The sequence below is a fragment of the Palaemon carinicauda genome, chromosome 9, assembly GCF_036898095.1.
Source record: "Palaemon carinicauda isolate YSFRI2023 chromosome 9, ASM3689809v2, whole genome shotgun sequence".
Classification (NCBI taxonomy): domain Eukaryota; kingdom Metazoa; phylum Arthropoda; class Malacostraca; order Decapoda; family Palaemonidae; genus Palaemon; species Palaemon carinicauda.
Genome location: NC_090733.1, coordinates 134,603,210 through 134,620,393, shown reverse-complemented (window position 1 = coordinate 134,620,393; position 17,184 = coordinate 134,603,210). Strand labels below are relative to the sequence as shown.

Sequence of the window (17,184 nt, the reverse complement as noted above, 5' to 3'; positions counted from 1 at the left end):
GAGGTTCGAGGTCAGCTATGCAGAGACCAGGATGCTGCTTCCCCGTAGAGGGGATGATGAAGAAAGAAGTAAGGGCCAGACATACTTCTTTCGTTCATGCACACTAAAACCTGATAACAATGCCCTCAACCTTCTGCTACCTGTCCAAAAAGGAGCCTGAGGTTAGACCAGCTGTTGTGTAGCCACCACAGAGTGATAGAAAACGTATCGAGACTCCTGTGGGTCACGCCCTGCAGGAAGCGGGCTGCGAAGGTCATTAGACGCTTCCAGACTCCAGCTTGTAGCACCTGCGTCATAGAGTAGTATTACTCGAAGGCGAGGGACGTTGCGATGTATCCAACATCGTGCTGTAGGGCCACGTGACGGGGGAGGGTCTGGAGACAGGTCGAGATGAATGTCCTTGAGTCCGGGCTGAAGAGGTATACTGGTGACTCTCCCCCGTGTCCTCCTTGTGCTCCCAAATCGGCTGCAACTGAGGACAAACTGCAGCTGTTCCCAGCGCTAACCTCTCGATTCCTTTACTGGAAAGAAGGAGAAGGTCTTGGGACATCAGATACAGAATGGAGACTCGAAATCTTGAATGAATCGGACCGAAGGACCGGGACCCCCAGATTCTGAGTGTAGCCAACAACTCAGGAGCGAGCCTGAATGTTGCCTTCCCCTCTTCCTTAGAAAGGGGGGAGTCGTAAGAGACCAAGAAGATTGCTTACACACTGGCCGTGGCCAGAGTGAGCAGGAGACCCAAGGCGGAATACAATCCGAGGCCTGTCGTAAAGGGTCTTGAGAAGATCTCTTAAAGGACTAAAAGTCCGAGCCATGCTCCAAGTTGGAGGTCTTCCTCCGACTAGGGCAGGGACGATCGTAGCTTCGCATGAGCGAGGATAGATCCAGCGGGCAGGAAAAAGTTATTCCTTTAAGCCTGAAGGTCAGGGAAAGGCTGAGCGACAGGCTTCATTGCCGAGAGCGGAAAGGAGTTTCCTCCCGCCATAAGGCAATAAGACCGTTATTGCTGGAGAAGAGGCCTCAAGGGAAGAGGTATATCTCCCCCGGCACCAACCACCTTAGACTCTTCACTTTGCCTGGGAGACCCCTGTGGATGACTATCGCAGATGACGCGACCTCCGTACCGAGACTGTAGTGGGTTGTCTCTTCTTCTTGAGGAGGAGGCGTAGTGTCTCCAGGCATGAAGCCAAAGTGACGCCCCGGTTCGGGAGAGATGTCGCAGTGTGGTTGCTTGAGTAGTCTGCGCCGTAGGAGAAGCTCTCCCGGGAGTTCCGTCAGGGGAAGCAGAGGGTCCAGAAACCGTTCTGCGCATAGTCCCAGTGGAGCTCTCCCATTGAAAGGTTGACAGACAACCTGGTCTTGTTGAGACCCATTGTCCACAGGCAAAAAGGAGGGAAGACGCAGGCGTCGAAGTTGTCCCACCATCACCGGAATGCATCTTGCCAGAGCCTCGGGGTCTGAGACTGGGGGGGAAGAATAGCGGAAGCTTGAGGTTCCAAGCTGTCGCGATCAGGTCCCCCAGATCAGTACTTGCTGGTTACCCAAGGTCAAAGACCCCCAGGTACACTCTCTCTACGAGGCTCTGCTCGGATAGTCTGAGAGAACATTCCCCTGCCTGGTACGTTTCACAAAACTCATCCCTTCACCCCCATGGACGTACCGGTACGTTCTTGCAAAAAACTGCTTTTTTTATGCATATTTTTGATAATTTTTTGAGAAACATCAGGCATTCTCAAGAGAGTGAGACCAACCTGACCTCTCCATGACAAAAATTAAGACTGTTAGAGCAATTTGAAAAAAATTTACTGCAAATTGTGCTTGAAAAAAAATTAACCCTTGGGGGTTAAGGGTTGGAAATTTCCAAATATCAATTGTAATCAAGGACTACTATATATCCTAAATAGCTTAACATAAAAAATATGGAAGAAATATTAAGTTATCAAATAAAGATAGCTTCCAGCAAATCATAAACCATCAATAATAAATATCGCAACATAAGTCCTACATATACAAGCACTGTTAACGACTCAATACAAACCATATACATAAAAGGAAAATGTGGAAGTTACACGACAGAATACTATATTATACCTAACCTGAGGCAACATACGTGACAGTATAAATCCCATATAACATCACTTCAATACCATAAACAATAACCTTGACAGGTTAAGGATAAACAAATGTTCAGAAAACTAACCTATCAGTTTAAATTCAAATCTAAAAGACAGACAACCTTAGTCCATCTACATATACATATAATAAAATAGACAAATAATTGTACCAAATCAATATACTCATTCCTATAATAGACATTTAAAAAGGACAAAATTATTGAACTTTTATATAAACCAAATTCAATTTTACTTCACTGGCATATCGCAAAAACCGGCGGCTCGATTAAATGTACCAAAAAGTTGAACAGTATTACCAAAAATACTTCACTTACACTGACCTTAGTAGCTATACAATGTGTGAAAATCAATACATTAATATCTGAAAATAAAATAGGGATTATTTCAGCATGCAACCTGGTGGCCAATGTGGTAACGTCCCTCACTGGTAAACCCCAGACTGGGATTCGAGTCCTGCTCAGACTCGTTAGTTTCTTTGGTCGCTGTAACCTCACCATCCTTGGGGGTTTGTGGGAGTCTAAAGGTCTACCTGTTGAGTTATCAGCAGCCATTGCCTGGCCCTCCTTGGTCCTAGCTTGGGTGGAGAGGCGGCTTGGTTGTTAATTATATGTATATATGGTCAGTCTCTAGGGCAATGTCACTATTCCTTGCCCCTGCCATTCATGAGTGACTTTTAAACCTTTTCATTCTTTACACCTTTAATGAAATGAGAATTCGTTGCCTGTCATTAACAAAGATTGGATCACATCTATAACATTTATGTGGTGTATGTATGATAGCGGCCACCTGTATGTATTATTATGACTAACTTAGAATACAGCAGCGTAAGGGGGTCACAGGCCCGTTAGGTATATAGGTAAGGACACGGCTTGTAGGTTAGGTTAGGGGGAAAGTTTAGGTTAGTTAATGTCCAGTCTTAATCAAAACATGAGGTACTGGCCTCTTTTATACAGGCTCCACATTTACCATAAAATACAAACTTAAATACCCTATTAAACCTACTTAAGTAAAGAAATAATCTACTCTACTTTGCACCAAATTAAATGGTAACACCCAAAGGTAGACTTATAATCAAGATACCTAATCGAGACATTACGTAGCTTAGGCCATTCTACTGTAGCCCAGGGTACGGGCTATGCAAAACTAGCTTACAAAAAGCCGCCTAATTGACGTACAGTCCTAATTACGTCCTCTCATAATAAAAATAAGTGAAACATAGATGTATTTGCTTACTCAAAACACTAGGGTTACTTGTATATTAGAATTATCCGTCAAAAATTTACCTCGGCTACAGACGTGAACTTTTCCGAACCTAGAAACCAAAACAAACTCCTCCGAGTCCGAACGTTCAACAAATGGCTCCCCAATACATGATACAAAACAAAGAAGTTGTACAATTTCGATTAACGTAAAGAGCATGCAAAAGAAAATAACGGAAATCAAAATTTAACCTTGATCTTAAAACAAATGGCCACAATATATTGAAAAGTATTAAGACGTATTATTTAATTTTTAAATGTTTGAATTATAAGGATAAAATACCATCCCGTAAAATGAAACTTTAGCATTTACGATTTTGCCAAAAAAACTTACTACGAAATTCGCCTTCGTGGAAAGCATTGCTTATAAAGTTTCATATCAATGTATTCAACTGAACATTAAATATATATCTTTAAAAATAAGTTTTCAAAAAAACGCTCGTTATTTTTTTCTGTCAAAACAACTTCACAATCACGGAAAGTTTTGCCTGCGAAAAGGAATTGTGACAATGAAATAAATTTATACAACTCACAGGGCATTTGTGATATTTATGAAGCATTCAAAACGAGATATATATATATATATATATATATATATATATATATATATATATATATATATATATATATATATATATATATATATATATATATATATATATATATATATGTGTGTGTGTGTGTGTGTGTGTGTGTGTATGTGTGTATTTTTAGTTACAAAATAATCCTAAATAATTATGTGCTACAAATTTAGCTATCATGGTGGAGATGGGTTGATTTCCAATCTAAATACAGTAACATAAATCAAGTTGCAACAGATATCCAAATGAATATGTTGCTCGCCAATCATGATTTAAATACGTAGGTTCAAATCCTCACTTGGGTAAAAGTTCCAAATTCTTTTATTGCCTTTGCAAGATTGATAGCAACTTTGTCTTTCATCAAACGAGACTAGGGTTCGATCGTAATGTGAAATAGAAATATACATATAAAATATTATGTCATAGTATTGCCCCATTTGAACAATAAACGAACAATATGCAGCGTGAAATGTCAGTATCTTTGAAGAATTCAGTGAACTCGTTGAGATGATTATCATGGAGAAAAATTTAGTTATTTGTGGAGACCTCAAATTTTGGATGGATGACACATCAAATCCCGATGCTTTAGCATTTTAGTGAGTTATTGGAATCATATCAATTAGGGAATAATGTCGACTGTGCTAATACTTTAACTAGACGAACAAGATAAAATGACAGTGGAGGTCCTGTAGAGAGTAGGATTGTATAAGACCGGGAAAACAGCCAATAAAGTAAAGATTAAAATGAACTATGAATTTGAAACGTCCTATAAGACATGGGTTCTCCTGCTGTATAAGACCAGAAAAGCAGTTCTTAAAGTAAAGTATAAGCTTAATATATATGAATATCATAAAGAAAAGAGTAAAAAAAAAAAGAGACGATTCATACCGCTGGTCTAGATTTTTCAGAAGTCTATGAATTTGAAACGTCCTATAGAGAGTAGTGTTCTCCTGCTATACAGGACCAAAAAAGCAGTTCTTAAAGTAAAGTATAAGCTTAACATATATCAATATTATAAAGACAAGAGTAAAATCTCAGAAATTTCATACCGCTGGTCTAGATTTTTCCGATGTCTCTGGCTGTAGGAACGTTAAAACGGTTTGCAGTGAGCGCGCTGGCAAGCTATCCGTCTCTCTCCCAACGGTCGCCTCCTTTCTAGGGTGTATAGAGAGGCCGACCAAGAGCAACAACACCATGATTAAGCCTCCTCCCCATTTCACCACGGACCATATTGAGAATCCTCGACGCATTCCTGGAGGAGAGGGAAAGTTAATGTATTAGTTATGGTGGAGGGAGGGGAAGGACTAAATGAAAGTTACTCGGGGAAACGGGAGTAACATAACTATAGATTAAAAGAACAGACTACATAATGTCTTCCTTTTGTTAGCCTGAAAAGGGAAAGTAAATATATTAATTGTGAAAGTAGAGAAAGACTGAAGGAAATAGTTACTTGGGGAAACAATGAGTAAAAAATAACTAAAAGGCCAAAGATTATACTATTAAAAGTCGTATTTTGTTAGCCTGACAAAAGGAAAAGTAAATATATTAGTAATATTCGTGGTCTTCATGCAAATATCCAAGACCTTACAGTTGCGTCCAGACAGTATGATATTCTTTTGTGCTCAGAAACTTTGGTTTCTAATATGAGGCACTCATCTGAGCTCCTTATAACTGGTTTTAAGAAGCCAATAATGTTGAAACGTGATGCCATCCCTAGGGCCAGGGGAATGGCGGTGTATATTAGGACCGAGTACCCTGCTTCTCATAAGTCCTGCTATCAATGTGGATGTCATGAGATTCAGGTAATAAAAGTTTGTGGCAGGCATAACAACTTTTATTTGTGTTCGATCTACCGGAATCCAGACATAGATGATTCTATCTTCGATTGTCTTCTTACCATTATGGCTAAGATACAAGAAGATGATAGAAAGGCTTCTTTTGTCTTTGTTGGTGATTTTAATGCTCACCATAGGGAGTGGTTAAGTTCTATCTCTCCTACCGATCGCCATGGCTTAAGAGCTTTAGACTTTGCCTACGAATCAGGCTGTGAGCAAATCATAAATGAAGCTACTCACAGGTCTGGTAATTGCTTGGACCTCGTACACACTGACTCCCCTGGCGTTATAACTAGTAAGGTTGGTTCTCCAGTCGGGAAATCTGATCATGCCTTGATTTCCTTATTAGTGAAGACTGAGCAGCCTGTCCCTGATATATCATATTCTTGTAAAATTTATATGAAATCCCAAGCAGACTGGAATGGGATTTTACATGATCTTTTGTGCTTGAATTGGTCACAATTATATAATAGTGTAGATCCTGTTGTCCCTTTGAATGAGAATCTAGTCAACATAATTGATAGGCGTATCCCTTCTCGTGTGCTAAGGTATCGAGTGAAGGACAAACCGTGGTTCAATGATGATTGTAGACGTGCTTATTTGGAGAAACAGGAGGCCTATCATCTTTGGAAGGGGAACAGATCAGATTTGACCTGGAACAACTATACTCAGCTTCGAACTTTTGCTCAGAGAGTTTATGCCTCAACTGAAAAGGAGTACAATTTAACCATAAAAGAAACACTTTCTGGTACAACTCAAGAACATAAATGGTGGTCTACCCTTAAATCTGCACTCTTTGGTGTAGATGCAACAGTTCCCCCTTTACTTAAACCAGATGGCTCAGTCACTCACTGTGCAAAGGAAAAGGCAACCCTTTTGGCTGATGTTTTTGACAGTAAACAGAGTAATGAAAAACTTGAACTTCCTCATTCCTGTTTTACTGAAGCTAAACTAACTAGTTTAGCTTTTCGATCTCGTGAGATTAAAGCTCTGTTGATGGACCTTGATGCTTATGGAGGTGTAGACCCTAATGGTATTTTTCCTTTGTTTTTTATAAAGACAGCAGATTTCTTAGCTCCAAAGTTATCTGTTATTTTGCGCAAGTTAGCAAGAAGAGGAGCTTTTAGCACTAGTTGGAGAATTGGTAATGTTACTCCTCTATGTAAATGTGTTTGTGGTAGCTCAAGTCCCACTGATTACCGCCCAATTTCCATAACTCCCATATTATCTAAAGTTTTTGAACGTCTTCTGGCAAAACGTCTTAATAGGTTTGCTGAAGGTAATCATCTACTCCCTAGTTTGCAATTTGGTTTTCGTAAAGGCCTTGAAGCATGTGATGCCCTTCTTACAATCTCCAATGCTGTACAGAAATCCCTTGATTGTGGTCGGGAAGTTCGTATGATTGGCCTTGATTTTAGTGCTGCCTTTGACCGTGTTAATCATGAGGCCCTTGTTTTCAAACTGAAACAGTTGGGAGTGGGTGGGTTGTTTCTTAGCATTATTATTGATTTTTTAAGTAATAGATCTCAAAGAGTTGTTGTTGATGGGCACCATAGTGATTATAGGAATGTGATATCCGGTGTTCCACAGGGTAGAGTTCTTGGCCCATTACTTTTCATACTATATACACATGACATGTGGTTTGGCCTAGAAAACAAGCTTGTTGCATATGCAGATGATGCTACTCTCTTTGCGTCAATTCCATCCCCTGAATGTAGATCTAGGGTTGGTGAATCCCTTAATAGAGATTTAGCTAGAATTAGTGCATGGTGCAAATTATGGGGTATGAAGTTGAATCCTAACAAAACTCAAAGTATGATTGTAAGTAGGTCAAGGACGGTGGCTCCTCAACATCCGGATCTCAGTATTGATAATGTTTCTTTAAATATGTATGACTCTTTCAAAATTTTAGGTGTGATTCTCGACAGTAAATTTACTTTTGAGAAACATATAAGGTCTCTGTCTTCTTCAATTGCACAAAAAATAGGCTTATTGAGAAAGTCTTTCAAGATTTTCGGTGATCAATCTATTCTGAAGAAGTGTTTTAATTCTTTCATTCTACCTTGTTTTGAGTATTGTTCTCCTGTTTGGTCTTCAGCTGCTGATTCTCATCTTAATTTGTTGGACAGAAACTTACGGTCTATTAAATTTCTTATTCCTGATCTAGATATTGATCTCTGGCACCGTCGTTCAATTAGTTCATTATGCATGTTGCATAAGATTTTTCACAACTCTGACCATCCTTTACATTCAGATCTCCCTGGACAATTCTATCCTGTTCGTAATACTAGGCAGGCAGTTAATTCTAATAGCCAGGCCTTCTCCATCACGAGACTCAATACTACGCAGTACTCTAGAAGTTTTATTCCAGCTGTTACCAAGTTGTGGAATGATCTTCCTAATCGGGTGGTTGAATCAGTAGAACTTCAAAAGTTCAAAGTTGGAGCAAATGCTTTTTTGTTGACCAGGCGGACATGAGTCTTTTTATAGTTTATTTATGACATATTTGTTTTTGATGCTGTTAATAGTTTATATATGACATGTCTGTTTTGACGTTGTTACTGTTTTTAGAATGATTTATTGTTAATTTGTTCTCTTCATTTATTTATTTCCTTATTTCCTTTCCTCACTGGGCTATTTTTCCCTGTTGGAGCCCCTTGGCTTATAGCATCTTGCTTTTCCAACTAGGGTTGTAGCTTGGATAGTAATAATAATAATAATAATAATAATTGTGGAGGTAGGGAAAGACAATAAAACATAGTTTCTTGTGAAAACAAGAGTAAAAATAACTATAAATCCAAAGAACATACAATAAAAAGTCGTCCTTTTGTAGCCTGAAATAAAGAAAAACTAAATATATCAAATGTGGAGGCAGGGAAAGACTGAAAAAAAAATAGTTACTTGAGAAAACAAGAGTAAATATAACTAAAAATTCAAAGAGCAGACTACAAAATGTCCATTTCTTAGCCTGAAATAAAGGGAAAGTAAATATATTAGTAATGGTGGAGGTAGGGGAAGAACGAAAAAAACAGTTACTGGGAAAAACAATATACAGTAAAAAAAAAAAAAAAAACTGGTAAGACAAAGAACAAACTATAAAAGGTCGTTCTTTTATTAAACAGACCTGCCTTGTTAATGACTGTCTTTATTTAGCAAAAAAAAAAAAAAAATAAGAGTAATAATAACTTGAAGAGTAAAAGAAAATTCTTATTAATGTCTGGCTAATAATTCTTACTTATTTCGATAATACTAAAACTAGACACCATTTTGAAACTTCCAACTACCCGTCATTATTATTATTATTATTATTATTATTATTATTATTATTATTATTATTATTATTATTATTATTATTATCAGATAAGCTATAACCCTAGTTGGTAAAGCAAGATGCTATAAGCCTAAGGGCTGATAAATTATTATTATTATTATTATTATTATTATTATTATCATTATTATTATTATTATTATTATTATTATTACCTGCTAAGCTACAACCCTAGTTGGAAAAGCAAGATGCTATAAACCTAAGGACTGCAAAATTATTATTATTATTATTATTATTATTATTATTATTATTATTACCTGCTAAGCTACAACCCTAGTTGGTAAACCAAGATGCTATAAGCCTAAGGGCTGATAAATTATTATTATTATTATTATTATTATTATTATTATTATTATTATTATTATTACCTGCTAAGCTACAACCCTAGTTGGAAAAGCAAGATGCTGTAAGCCTAAGGACTGCAAAATTATTATTATCATTATCATTATTATTATTATTATTATTATTATTATTATTATTATTATTATTATTATTATTATTATTATTATTACCTGCTAAGCTACAACCCTAGTTGGAAAAGCAAGATGCTATAAGCCTAAAGACTGCAAAATTATTATTATTATTATTATCATTATTATTATCATTATTATTATTATCATTATTATTATTATTATTAGCTAAGCTATAACCCTTAGCTGGAAAAGCAAGATACTATAAGCCTAAGGACTGCAAAATTGCTATCATTATTATTATTATTACAAGCTAAGCTATAACCCCAGTTGGAAAAGCAAGATGCTATAAACCAAAGGGCTCCAACATGGAAAAATAGCCCAGTGAGGAAAGGAAACAAGGGAAAATAAAATATCTCAAGAACAGTAAGAACATTAAAATTGGCACGAAATAAACCCAGGTCTTGATAGTATTAGAATTATCATCTTGCTATTGTGAGAAGTCGTGTCAACATCAGTATTCGTCAACTTAGCGACTATTATCACCTCCCTCAATGTGACTACGTTTTCGAGTCTGTGGGCAGGACTACGTCAAAACTACTCGACGGATTTTGACGAAATTTTCACCATAGATAGATCTTAGGTCATAGACGACCCCATTACATTTTGGAGATGATCCGGACTCGCATCCGGATTCTATATTCGGATTCGTATATTTTTTTTACGATTTTAAAGATTGCGTCAAAACAAATTGAGGGATTTTGAGGAAGTTTCTATTACATATAGATCTTAAGCCATGGGCGACTCCATTAACTTTGGGGGAGGTCAGATATCTCTGATTATTATTATTATTATTATTATTATTATTATTATTATTATTATTATTATTATTATTATTATTATTATTATTATTATTATTATTGTTGTTGTTGTTGTTGTTGTTGTTACATTATCATTATTATCATTACATTATTATCAGCATTATTATTATCATTATTATTATTTTTACTATCATCATTATAATAAATCATTTACAGTATATACAGTGTATATATATATACATATACATATATATATATATATATATATATATATATATATATATATATATATATATATATATATATATATATATACATACACACACATATATATATATGTGTGTGTGTGTGTGTGTGTGTGTGTGTGTGTGTGTGTGTGTGTGTGATGAGTAAGAACAATGACGTAGCTGTTGTTACACACATATTGTCATAAAACCATAAAAACAGAAATTTTTCTTATAATAAAAGAATGAAAATAGCCATCAACACCCACATGGCAGACCATATTCCTTCCCCCTCATTATTGGGACTTGAACACGTTAATAAAAATCCCTCTCGAGTCTCCAGACTCGTCTTCAAGAGCTCTTTAATCCTTAAGGCATATTTGCCAGAGATTTCCTGCCCACCATCGACCTATATAGTCAGTGTACTTTATCGTTAATCATCGTTCACTATCGTTTGTTCCTTAGCTTTTCTCCTATGTGAAGAACACTGGAGATCGAAAACTAATGAAACCTTGAGGAGGATTCCGTAGCTCCACTGGGATTCCAAAGAGGCTTCGGGGAGCCAAGTGCTGTGAGATCAATTTGGGTTGCAATTGACTGCGAAAAAAAGATAAATGTTGCAAATGTATCGTCTTAAATTGTAGTTGAAATTAAGTATTTTCATTTATCAGAACCAAATACACTAATTGAATTAGAGAAATTAAGTATTTTTATTTACTAGAATTAAATACAGTAATTGAATTAGAGAAATTAAGTATTTTTATTTATCAGAATTAGATACACTAATTGCATTAGAGAAATCAAGTATTTTTATTTACCAGAATTAAATACACTAATTGAATTAGAGCAATCAAGTATTTTTATTTATCAGAATTAAATACACTAATTGAATTAGAACAATTAAGTATTTTATTTATCAGAATTATACACTAATTGAATTAGAGAAATTAAGTATTCTTATTTATCAGAATTAAATACACTAATTGAATTAGAAAATTAAGTATTTTTATTTATCAAAATTATATACACTAATTGAATTAGAGAAATTAAGTATTCTTATTTATCAGAATTAAATGCACTAATTGAATTAGAGAAATTAAGTATATTTAGATTGAAAAAAAAGGCTTTTTATTACATCAATTGAATTAGCGTTTCGTATATTTGTATAAGCGACCATTATTTGAGAGAGAGAGAGAGAGAGAGAGAGAGAGAGAGAGAGAGAGAGAGAGAGAGAGAGAGAGAGAGAGAGAGAGAGAGAATCCATTAATAAATAAAAGCTTTAGCATTTCCATATAATGAGAATGTCAAGACAATAGATGTACATTAAGAATAACAGATTGGGTTTCTAGACACTCCAAAATCAAACCATTGTTCTCTAGTCTTGATAGTGCCATAACCTCTGTACCATGGTCTTCCACTGTCTTGGGTTAGAGTTCTCATGCTTGAGGGTACACTCGGGCACACTATTCTATCTAGTTTCTCTTCCTCTTGTTTTGTTAAAGTTTTTATAGTTTATAAAGTGATATTTATTCTAATATTGTTGCTCTTAAAATATTTCATTTTTCCTTGTTTCTTTTCCTCTCTGAGCTATTTTCCCTGATGGAGCCTCTGGGCTTATAGAATCCTGCTTTTCCAACTAGGGTTGTAGCTTGGCAAGTAGTAATAATAATAATAATAATAATAATAATAATAATAATAATAATAATAATAACAACAACAACAATAATAATAATAATAATAATAATAATAATAACAACAACAATAATAATAATAATAATAATAATAATAACAACAACAACAACAACAACAACAACAACAACAACAACAACAATAATAATAATAATAATAATAATAATAATAATAATGCCTTAAATCCAGAGTGTCACTATTAGTAACGAAGTAAAGTCAGGACTGAACACAGCAAACAGCTTTCTAGCGTTTTAAAGTAACCACAAATATTGTGATATCTAATAGTTTATAGTCACGTTAGCATACATTTTGCACTCTGTACTAGAATCTAAACAATTTGTACGACCAGTATTCCATATATATATTGCTATTTATAATGGCTTTTATATATTGTGGATGGACTGTATCAAGGATGACCTTCGATCGAAGGGATTGACCGGTGAGGAAGTGTGGCACAGAGGTAGATGGAGAACGCTGGCCAGAAACATCGACCCCACATAAAAGTGGGAAAAGAAGAAGAAGAAGAAGAATGGCCTTTTCAAATTGTTTCCAATCGCTAATATACTTTGCTATCACGATAAGTTCACTGAAGAATTTGGTACTTGATACCTAAACTTTGATTTTACAATACTATTATTATTATTATTAATATTACTTGCTAGGCTACAACCCTAGTAGGAAAAGCAGGATGCTATAAGCCCAAGGGCCCCAACAGGGAAAATAGCCCAGTGAGGAAAGGAAATAATGGAAAATAAATTATTTTAAGAAGTGTAACAACATTGAAATAATGATTTCCTATATAAACTATAAAAACTTTAACAAAACAAGAGGAAGAGAAATCAGATAGAATAGAGTGCCTGAGTGTACCCTCAAGCAAGAGAACTCTAACCCGAGACAGTGGAAGACCATGGTACAGAGGATATGACACTACCCGAGACTAGAGAACAATGGTTTGATTCTGAAGTGTCCTTCTCCTAGAAGAGCTGCTTACCATAGCTAAAGAGTCTCTTCTACCCTTACCAAGAGGAAAGTAGCCACTGAACAAATACAGTGCAGTAGTTAACCCCTTGAGCGAAGAAGAACTGTTTAGTAATCTGTGTTGTCGGGTGTATGAGGACAGAGGAGAATCTGTAAAGAATAGGCCAGACTATTCGTCGTATGTGTAGGCAAAGAGAAAGAACAGCTTTGTACAAATTGTTGTCCTAGAATAATGAAATTTAATTGATTGATACTATACACATTTTCTAGATCATTATGTTAAAGAGCTTAGGCTATTATTTTCATAGTAACCAAACAATGAAATTGCCCGAATGTACATTGGATCCTCTGGTTACGGTTCACTTTCCATTTGCCTACGCATACAGCAAATAGTCTGGCTTATTCTTTACAGATTCTCCTCTGTCCTCATACACCTGACAGCACTGAGATTACATAACAATTCTCCTTCACCTAAGGGGTTACTGAACTGTATTTTTACAGTTCAGTGGCCACTTTCCTCTTGGTAAGGGTAGAAGAGACTCTTTAGCTATAGTAAGCAGCTCTTCTAGGAGAAGGACACTCCAAAATCAAACCATTGTTCTATAGTCTTGGGTAGTGCCATAGCCTCTGTACCATGGTCTTCCACTGTCATGGGTTAGAGTTCTCTTGCCTGAGGGTACACTCGGGCACACTATTCTATCTAATTTCTCTTTCTCTTGTTTTGTTAAAGTTTTTATAGTTTATATAGGAAATATTTATCTTAATGTTACTGTTCTTAAAACATTTTATTTTTCCTTGTTTCCTTTCCTCACTGGGCTATTTTCCCTGTTGGGGACTCTGGCCTTATGGCATTCTACTTTTCCAACCAGGGTTGTAGCCTAATAATAATAATAATAATAATAATAATAATAATAATAATAATAATAATAATAATAATAATAATAATAATGTACTGTGACCTACCATTACACACTCACTCATACATAGGCTATATACATAATTGAAGCTCCACCAATATGATATATTGTAAATAAACTTAGTAAAACTGCAAATATACAGAAAATATTCACCAACCGTAAGGTATTGAAAATGTGAATAAATAGAATGCTTTGCCAAACCAGGGTTATTACAATTGATTGCCAAATATCACAGAAAGGCAACAGCTGAGTTATTAAACATGAATTCCATTTACACTAAAATGCAAGGAAAGATGAATGGCAACATTTCTTAAAATATTTATAATTTTCATAATGAAAATTTCACTCACACACTTATACGTTTTAAAGGGATGAGAATTTCTATCTATATATGAAATATCTGGTTTTGACGTTGTTAATAGTTTATATAGGAAATATCTGTTTTTGACGTTGTTACTGTTTTAGAATGATTTATTGTTAACTTGTTCTCATCATTTATTTATTTCCTTATTTCCTTTCCTCACTGGGCTATTTTTCCCTATTGGAGCCCTTGGGCTTGTAGCATCTTGCTTTTCCAACTAGGGTTGTAGCTTGGCTAATAATAATAATAATAATAATAATAATAATAATAATAATAATAATAATAATAATAATAACAATAAGGACGATGATAATAATAATAATAATAATAATAATGATAATAATAATAATAATAATAATAATAATAATAATAATAATAATAATAATAATAATAATAAAGGTTTAAAGGACACTCATGAATGGCAGAGGCAAGTGACGAAGACAATGTCCTAGAGACTGACCATTTATACAAAAGATCATCACCTATGGACCCTCTCCATCCAAACTGGGTCAGGGAGGGCCAGGCAATGGCTGCTGGTGACTCACCAGCAACATCTAGACGGTCCCACAAACCCCTTTTATTATTATTATTATTATTATTATTATTATTATTATTATTATTATTATTATTATTATTAATTGCTAAGCTACAACCCTAGTTGGAAAAGCAGAAATCTATAAGCCCAGGGGCTCCAACAGGGAAAATAGCCCAATGAGGAAAGGAAACAAGAAAAAAGTTAATATCTTAAGAATAATAATAAAATAAATATCTCTTATGTAAACTATAAAAACTTTAACAAAACCAGAGGAAGAGAAATCAGATAGAATAGTGTGCCGGAGTGTATCCTCAAGCAAGAGAACTCTAATCCAAGATAGTGGAAGGCCATGGTACAGAGGCTATGGCACCATCCAAGACTAGAAAACAATAGCTGAAGAGTCTCTTCTACCCTTAGCTCACAAGGATGGTGAGGTTGAAGACACTAAAAAGAATCGAGACTGGGGCGGTCTCGAACCCCAGTCCAACAGAATACCAAACAGGGACGTTTCCAATAGGCCACCACAGAATATTACAACTGTTAAAATCAATTTATTATTACCTCCGCCAACGAAGTTGAAAGGTTATATTTTACCACCATTTTGTGTGTTTGTTTGTGAACAGCTTCCTGGCCACAATCTTAATCGTAGAGCAATGAAACTTGCAGAGATTAACTGATATGTAAAAAGATGAAACTTGTTAAATTTTGGAAGGTCAAGGTCAGAGGTCAAGGTTAAGTAAAATGCCTAATTCACGTAATCAGCCACAAGTTTTGACATCGTTGTCACAGAGACTTCAAACTTGGTTCATATTTGAGTGTATGGAAATCCACGCCAATTAATACTTGTTAAGATCAAAGCTCAAGGTCGAGAAATAAGCTGCCGCGGCGGAGGTCTGCATTCCACTGAGTGCCCCTCTAGTTCTTGCGAATTTTATGTATGATATTTTAACAAGGTCTTTTTCGTTGCAAACTTTATGGATGATCTTTGTTACACTCTTATTATTATTATTATTATTATTATCAACTGCTACGCTACAACTCTAGTTGGAAAAGCGAATGCTATAAGCCCAGGGGCTCCAACCGGGAAAATAGCCCAGTGAGGAAAGGAAACAAGGAAATCAAGAGAAGTAATGAATATTTTAACAAGGTCTTTTTTGTTGCAAACTTTATGGCTGGACTTTTAACCAGGTCTTTTTCGTTGCAAAATTTGTTGATGGTCTTAAAATCGTAAAGTTCACCAAAACCTGAAAATGTTTTCAATACTTTTAATCGTATCATTTTAATTTCAACTGAAGTATAATTTTTGCTGACACAGCACATGAGACGAAAGTGACGTGGCGTAGTTGTGGAATCCATCCGCACCGGGCTGTGCTTCAGTTACAAAATCCTTGCAAAACAACTTCTTATGTTACCCGCATGTGCTATTGCTCTCCCTTACGTAATGTGGCCATGCTATAACCCTCTTTTGTTCGGCTAAATCCGATACGAATTCTTTTTCCAAAACTGGTTGTCTGGACCCACGAAAAAAACTTCTAATGCAGGACGTGATTTCTCCTCCGGTGAATGAACTCAACCTTTGCCCATTTTGTATGGACAGTGTACACCTATAACACGGAGGCTTTGTCTACTGGACTCTGTTCTACCATATATAATTTGGAAACAATCCTTGCCCCATCAAGGAGGCCTCCTATCTAATTTGCTTGAATGATTTGCAGTATATTCCAGATCGTAATAGCGAAGAAAAATATTTCAAGTTTTCTTTAGTAGATTTATCGCAAGATGAAGCAGCCTTGACCTTTGACATTGACCCTCCAAAGATGTAATAATTTCACGGTCTTTACATAACAATTATTCCATGCAAGTTTATATTATTCTACCGATTAAAACTGTGACTAGGTAGCTGTTCACAAACAAACACACACATAAAAATAGGGGGTAAAACATAACCTCCTTCCAACTCGTTGGTGGAGGTAATAAATATGGGGAGTGGAATTTAGTGAACATGGCTTTTCAAGCTGCTGTTTTTCCAATAACGGAGGGGGGGGGGGGGGGTCCTTTCAACACCAAAAAATGGTGGTCAGTAACCCATTATCTTTTTTACAAAGACC

The 17,184-nt window shown here is 35.6% G+C and overlaps 1 protein-coding gene across 1 annotated transcript in view; it reads right to left on the bottom strand.

Moving 5' to 3' along the window:
• Positions 1–17,184, bottom strand: part of LOC137646645 (galactosylgalactosylxylosylprotein 3-beta-glucuronosyltransferase P-like) — a 124,265-nt gene that overhangs the window by 37,272 nt on the left and 69,809 nt on the right. Inside the window, exon 2 of the mRNA XM_068379750.1 lies at positions 4,867–4,890. Within this exon, the coding sequence (XP_068235851.1) occupies positions 4,867–4,890 (24 nt within the window). The remainder of the gene's footprint in view (positions 1–4,866; positions 4,891–17,184) is intronic.